The sequence below is a fragment of the Pediculus humanus genome, genomic scaffold (assembly GCF_000006295.1).
Source record: "Pediculus humanus corporis 1103172107382 genomic scaffold, whole genome shotgun sequence".
Lineage (NCBI taxonomy): Eukaryota > Metazoa > Arthropoda > Insecta > Psocodea > Pediculidae > Pediculus > Pediculus humanus.
The window spans coordinates 51890-59545 of record NW_002987009.1 but is presented as its reverse complement, the minus strand read 5'-3'; the positions used below and the strand labels follow the sequence as shown (position 1 = coordinate 59545).

General features: G+C 27.2%; 1 protein-coding gene across 1 annotated transcript in view; it reads right to left on the bottom strand.

Annotated features, from left to right (window-relative positions):
- Phum_PHUM025090 (glycerol-3-phosphate acyltransferase, putative) overlaps window positions 1-729 on the bottom strand; it is a gene marked incomplete at both ends in the record, with an annotated part of 5581 nt that extends 4852 nt beyond the window's left edge. Inside the window, 2 exons of the mRNA XM_002422907.1 lie at window positions 72-241; window positions 668-729. Of these exons, the coding sequence (XP_002422952.1) occupies window positions 72-241; window positions 668-729 (232 nt within the window). The remainder of the gene's footprint in view (window positions 1-71; window positions 242-667) is intronic.
- Window positions 730-7656: the final 6927 nt, after the last annotated feature.

The following is a 7656-nucleotide window of genomic DNA, read 5'->3' as shown; positions in this document are numbered from 1 at the left end:
TTTTCTTGACTGTCGATTTATAAAAAAAAAAAATTCCACCCCCCCCTCCCCCGCTTTTTGTTTTTTTTCACCTACTTTAAATATATCATCCGAACTGAAAGCTTTAAATTTACTCCTTTTAACTTCTGGATCGTAATTACGAAGAGTGTTTGCCGATATTTTTTTACTAGATGACGAATCAGGAGTTTGATCCCAATTTGTGTACATGGCTTGCACTCTCGTTGTCAATACGTCGACCATACTGGATGCGCTAAAAAAAAACAAAAAAAAAAAAAAAAAAATTTACACTTCACGTAAATAGATGATAACACGCCGTCGACGTTTGAACGGAAAATCCATTTTCCCGATTTTCTTTTTTGTTTGTTTGAAACTTTCATTAATGGCCATCGACACAATTCAAGAGTTTAGCGTGTGTAAACGTTCGAACGCGAGCAAAAAAACAAAAAAAATCTTCTTTTTTAAATAATTCATACAACACAACCGTGAAATTAAGTTATTTAAAAATTACATTAAATGTTTTTTTGGTAAAGGTCGAATCAATAACGGATCGAAAAAGGAATTTATTATCGATCGATATTTTCGTGATATCTCATATAGAATGCTGGTAAAAAAAAAAAAAAAAAAAAAAAACGCACAATAAGCGGTAAAAAAATAATTTAAAACTCACCGGGTATTGAAGAACCAATATAAAATGAGACCAAAAATGACGAATTCAAAAACTCCAGCCATTTTCACAAAGTTTTTTTTTTTAAATAAACAAAGGGAGGGAGAAAAAGTCTTTAAACACAATTATAATTTTTTTTTACATATTATTATTATTATTATTTCCTAAATATTTTCTAAATGTGGGGAGGGGGAAAAATAAAAAAAAAATAAAATGAGAAAAATCAAAATTTGATCGCATCGTACAATCCCAATTCAAAATGGGGGAATAATCAAATTTAAATTTTAACGTGACGTCATTTTTTTTTTTTTTTTTTTTTAAATTACAGGTTCAATTCGAATTTCTCCTCCCTCACCTTTTCCCCCTCCCCTACCCTCCCCTCTCCCGATCTCTCTACGAAAAGAAATATAAGACTTTTCGTGGAAATTATTTTTTTAAAATCGATCGTTCGACGAATGTAATTAAAAGTGTCAAGAATGTTTAAAAGAAAATTAATAATAATAATAACAATAAACACACGAATTAATTCTCACCACGTGTGTGTGCGTGTCTCGCACGCATTCAAAAACATATACAAACGCACACGCACACACGCACACAAACCCTTCGACTCTTACACATTTCCAAAAAAAAAATTTTTTTTTTTTTTTTTTTTTAAGGTCCTTCCTGTCTCGCACTTTCGAGCCAAAAGCCAAAAGTATTTAGTCGATTCAATCAATCACAGAATGATTGATTGATTGATAATTTCAGTTCAAGAACGCACACGGGAAAATATATAGAAAATATAAAACCTTGTTCTTGTACGATTCTCGATTTTACAATTAAATTTCATCATATTCCGTCATTTTTCTTTACCAGGGAAACTGTGCGTGTGTGTGTGTGCGTGTGTAAAATCTCGAACTCGAACTCGATTACAGATTTTCTCGATCAAATCTACGAAGAATAAAAATGATAAAAAGCAGAAGAAAAAAAAAAATTCGCAAACAAAAATTTTAACCTTTTTCTTTAATGTTGTTTAACACAACATTAAAAACGTTACGTAACTAAAAATAATAATAATAATAATAATAATAATAAATTTTACTTTTGTCCTAAATAATCAGCTGGCATACAGTCACATCAATTTTTTTTTTTTTTTCACATTGATTGAATACATAAATAAATTAAAGGATGGTTAAAAGTCTTAACGACAAATTCAAAGGTCTTTGTTTCCTTGACCCTACTCTTGACCAATGAAAAATAATTTCGTTTTTAATGAACTTGAGTGAGAGAGAGAGAGAGAGAGAGAGAGAGAGAGAGAGAGAGAGAGAGAGAGAGAAACGAAAAGAAAAAACTAAATTTTTTTAATGGCAAGCAAATCTCAGAATCAAACAGCGAGTGTTACATAGCGACGATGACGACAATATTAATAATAATAATAATAATAATAATAATAATAATAATAATAATAATAATAATAATAATAATAATGATAATAATAATAATAATGATGGGCATTAAATTATATTATTACAAGTTTCAAGAATTAATTATGCAATTTTATTACGTTTATTATTTTTATTATTATTCGACTACCCAAGACATTACAAGCACGTTACGTAATATGTATGCGAAACAGATACCTAAACCTGAAGAGAAAAAAAACTAAGGAAAATTTTCTTTCGGGTTTTTTTCTTTTCTTTTTTCTCCTTTGTCGACCCTCGCCCGGAAATCAAATTGCTAATTAATTAACAAAAAATAATAATAATATTAACATGGTTTTAATGAGTTACAGGTACCACTACTACTACTGCACATGTGAATACCTAGAAATTTTACAAAACGAGACAATATCATCAGAAATCGATAATAAGTAATTCGTTTAAATTAATATTTCCCGTCGATCGAACGTGATGATTCGACATATGTCTCCCCCCTCCCTCCCCCCAATTAAATTTTTTACGCGTAATTTTTTTTTCTTCTTTTATTTACACGGATGAATAAAATTTTCAATTATTACGTGCGTTAACCATTACGAACGATTTTAAAAGGGTTATCGAAAAACCGATTTCGACCATTAAATTGATACGAATTACGCGTAGACAGGTGATAGGCATCGTGTTCGAAAAAAAAAAAACAACAAATAGGAATGTAATCGAAACGAATATGGCGACTTGTACTCGAATAATAATCGAAATTTTTTATTTTCCGGGGGTTGGGGCGGGTGGGGAGAGCTATCATACACGCAGTAAATATATTTCATTTCAAAACAAAAGAAGAAAAAAAATAAAATGTTTAAAACTTTTTAAAACAAATTTATAGAAGAGACCACAACAGATTTTAAATTGTTTCTAAACCTCCTCGGTGATTTTTTTTTTTTTTAATCCTAACTTTTATCCGATTTTAGAAGCTTAACGGCATATTAAGCGGAGAGTTTTAAAAAAAAAAAAAAAATTTTATTCCACACACGCACGCACACGCACACGCATATCATATCATAACCGGAAAATTTTTTTTTTTTTTATTCAAAACGGGAAAAACAAAAGTTATATAATAATAATAATAATAATAATAATAATAATATTCGTATTAATTTTTCAACTCACGCGTGTATTGTAAAAAAAATAATAATTTTTGCAAAGCACGAAAATTAAATAAATAAATAAAACGTCCGATTACGTAAGTTAAACGTACAAACGTGTACGTATTTAATATCATCATACAATCGATTACAACTATTTTATTTTGCCCCCCCCCCCAAAAAAGGACCCTTTTGCCATTTTTTATTTTTTATTTTGACAACCGAAAAAACACGACGTACCTGAAACCTACTGCAAAACCTACTACGATAATTTCATTTAAAAAAAAGAAAACCACAAAGACAAAAAAAAAATTATTATTATTATTATTTTGTTGTTGTTGTTGTAAACAAAACAATGTTTTTTTTTTTTTTCCTTTTTATATTTCCGTTCGTTTAAAGAATTTTCCATCCAGACTTTCACCTTTTCGTTGATAAATACGTAGTACATAGAAATTTTTTTTTATTTACAAAATCAAAACATGAAAATAAGTCGTGTCGTCGTCGTCGTCGTCGTCGTCACGATTTTATTATTATAAAGAATTGAATTGACGTGCCAATAGAAAATCAAAGCGAAATAAATCTATTAAACGTATCGTGTTCTTCGCAAAAAAAAAAAAAAAAAACTCGTTTTCTATACAATATTCTCTCTTAGAAAAATTAATTAAAAAACGTATATATGTAAAAATAATAAAACTTGTTCGTTATTATCATTATTATTTTCTAACCATTTTTCCACAAAATCGAAAAAAATTTTCCGATAAAAATTCAACTGACTTTTAATATAAATACGATGATTAATTAACGATATTGTTTTTTAAAAATTTAAACTATCTAATCAAAAGTTTTCGTTTCTTTTGCCAATTTTTTTTTTTATAACTTTCTAAACGATTTCTTTTTTTTTGTTTTTCACGTATGCCTTTTCTTCGAACCTGTCTGCCTCCCCACCCCCAACCCCCGCGCACATTTATTCTCGTAAAAGGAAAATAACAGAAAAGAAAAATTTTTTTTTTTTTTTTTACGTAACGTTTTGTTCAACTCACGGTCAAAAGGCGATTTTGAATTATTTAAAAGACTTGAATGAAAAGCATCTTTTATTATTATTATTATTATTATTATTATTTTATAGATTGCCATCATTACGCGGTGGCGTGACAACAATTTTTTACGTCAACAAACTTTCATACAACAACAACAACATCATCATCATCATCATCGTTACAATATTAATAAATTGGTTCAAGTTCATTAAAAATTACATTATATTATTCTTCTAAGAAAATTAAATTTTTTCTTTTCTTTTCTCGAAGAGCGGAAAAACAAGCGAAAAAAGAAAATTCGTATTTGAATAAAATCACAATTTTCCCCTTTTTTTTTTCTTTACTTAACTTACGGCCTAATCAAAAAAAAAAAAAAAAAAACAACCAAATAATTGTTTTTTGGGGAGGGGGATGGAGGAAATAATTCGTAACACTATCCCTTTCTCTACCACCCTAATAAGTAAAAGAATAATTAAATTTTTTTTTGTTTCCCCCCCTTCCCCTTCTCCCTTTCTTATTCGCGACAACCATATGTAGTTATCGTATTACTACAATCACAACAACAACGACGACAGGCTCACATAATCGAAGGTGAAATTTATTTATTAAAAATATTTTTTTTTTGAAATCAAGGTTTATTATATAGCAATTGTTCGTCGGTTCAATATCCTAACGACATTAACTTGCAATAAAAAATAAATAAATAAAATTCGAAGGTGAAAATAATAATAATAATGTACACAATTTAAAAAAAAAAAAAAAAAACATGAAAACTTTTCACGGATAATAGAAAATTCTTCACTTTTCTAAAAAAAAAAAAAAAAAACTTAATACCCCATAAATGAAATGAACATATGTGATTGTAAAAAAAAAAAAAAAAAAAAAAAATTGAAAATAATTAATTAAAATAAAATAAAATAAATTACAAATGATTGACACACGTCGCGTTACGTTCGCCGTTACTAAACTGATACTGATCATGCAATAAAAAATTAATAATAATAATAATAATAACAAGAAAAATATAAAGAATATCGATTCGCTATTGCTAACCGTTTTATCGGAATCCTTTTCCCGTACGCGATACTACGTAAATCTACCAACGCGATCGTACAAACGACGGACATTTACACACACACACGCACACATACGCATAAACACATACACACTCGCGTACGCACGTACGTACATTCATATACGCACTCATAAACGCACCCGTGCAACTCGGAAAAAAAAAACCAACGGATCGCAAACATTTGCTTCGCTAACTCTACATATGTTGGTCAGCGATTGTTGTGACCTCTGAACTTGATGAAATAATAATAAGACAATATCATTTTACATTGATATATCTATTATTACCATTTAACGAAAACGTGATCGCTCAATGCTCTCCCCTCCTCCTCCTCCTCCTCCTCCCTCCTCCCTCCTTCAACTAACAATTAATTATTTTTCATTTGTCACATATTATAAGACGACACTGACAGTGAGAGAGAGAGAGAAAGAGAGAAAAAGAGAAAGAGAGAGAGAGAAAAACACCTGATTTTTAACAAAACACAAAAAAAAAAAAAATTATTAATAACCAATAATTAAATTTCAATTATTTTTTTTTTTTTTTGAATTGATTATTATTATTATTATTCGAAACAATTTCACAACATTAGTTTTTTTCTTTTCAATCACATTACAATAAACATTTAAATAAAAAATGTAATTAAAAAATCACACACAACAACAACAACCAACAACAACAACAAACAACATGAAAATTTTTGAATGATAAAATAATAATGAAATCAAATTAATCAGTGAAATCGATAAAAACTAATAAAAAAATAACATAGAGAACATAAATTTGACAAACGAACTAAAAAATAATAATAATAATAATAAATAAATAAATGCAAAAATCAATGATTATTATAATAATAATAATAATAACATTTTCTCATTTTTACAAATGGAAATTTTAATCGATTTGTTTTTAATTAACATGTTTCCATTAAGTGAATTTGTACCTATAAGAAAAACGAAAGACAACTTTTGCAAAACAAGGTACAAATTAATTATTTATATCTTTTCAAAACAAATATTAACAATTTTTTTTCTTTTTTTTCCTCAATATTGGCGAATGATGTAATAATAATAAAATTTACATAATACTCATTGGTTTCAATGTTGAAATTAAACTTTTTTTACCACACACACACACACACACACACAACAACAACAACAACAACAACAACAACAATGAAAAAAATTGAAAATAAAAATATATGTGTCACTGGGGAACAACAACGACAACAACGAAACAAAAAAACAATTTTCCTTTATGACTTTTTTCAAAACCGAAAAAAAAACAATAATAATAATAATAATAATAAATTACAAATTAGTTAGCTTAGTATTAATTGATTACTGTATTGTGATAATAACAGCAGCTGATAATATGCATATGTGTATACACAATCGCAAACATAACCAATAAGAAAAATAAAAAATTTTATTCGATCACTCACTATTATTTTACAAGAAACTTTGATAAATTTATTTAATGCACTGATTATATAAATGCCAAAATAATATTTTTGATTTATTTTTAGAATGTGACAAAATAATAATAATAACAATGATGATAAAATTAAAAATGTAAAATAAGAAAATTTTTTTTTTTTTTTCCCCTGATAATGACAGTCAGTAACTTTCATTTGAAATATATGTGGCATTAAGGTAAAGTAGAGAGTGTAATAGACAATAAACCAGTTACACGAGATAGCAAATAATAAAATGCGAACAAAAAAAAAAAAAAAAAAAAAAAAATTATTTTTCACTCCGATATATAAATAGAAACGAATTTAAGAAAAAAAAAAAATCAAAATTTAAAATATAGAAAACATTACGCAACGGTTATATTCACTCACCTATATTATGATGAAAATCTAATATAAATTTTTTTAAATGTCATTAATAATAAACTCAACGTAACGAACTTAAATATAACTTGTGTACAGGTTTTTTTTTCCCTCAGACTTGGTACGTTTTCAAAGGAATTACCATTGAATCATAAATGTCACACACGCACGATTTCCTTGCTATCTTCACGAATTCAAATTCAAAAAAAATTTGTGGGAAATCAAACGTTTCCATTTTACTAATAATAATAATAATAATAATAATAATAAATAAACTAACTACGATTTCGATTTTTTTAATGCATTTTTTTCCCCTAATATCGTTAGATAACAATTATTATTATTATTATTATTTATCAAAAACACACGTTAACGCGTAATTAAAAAAGGGTTAACACTCATTTCCGATAATTAAAAAAAAAATAATTTTAATAAAAGTTTATTACATGTTACACTTTGAAACTTTTTTATAGAAAATTCAAT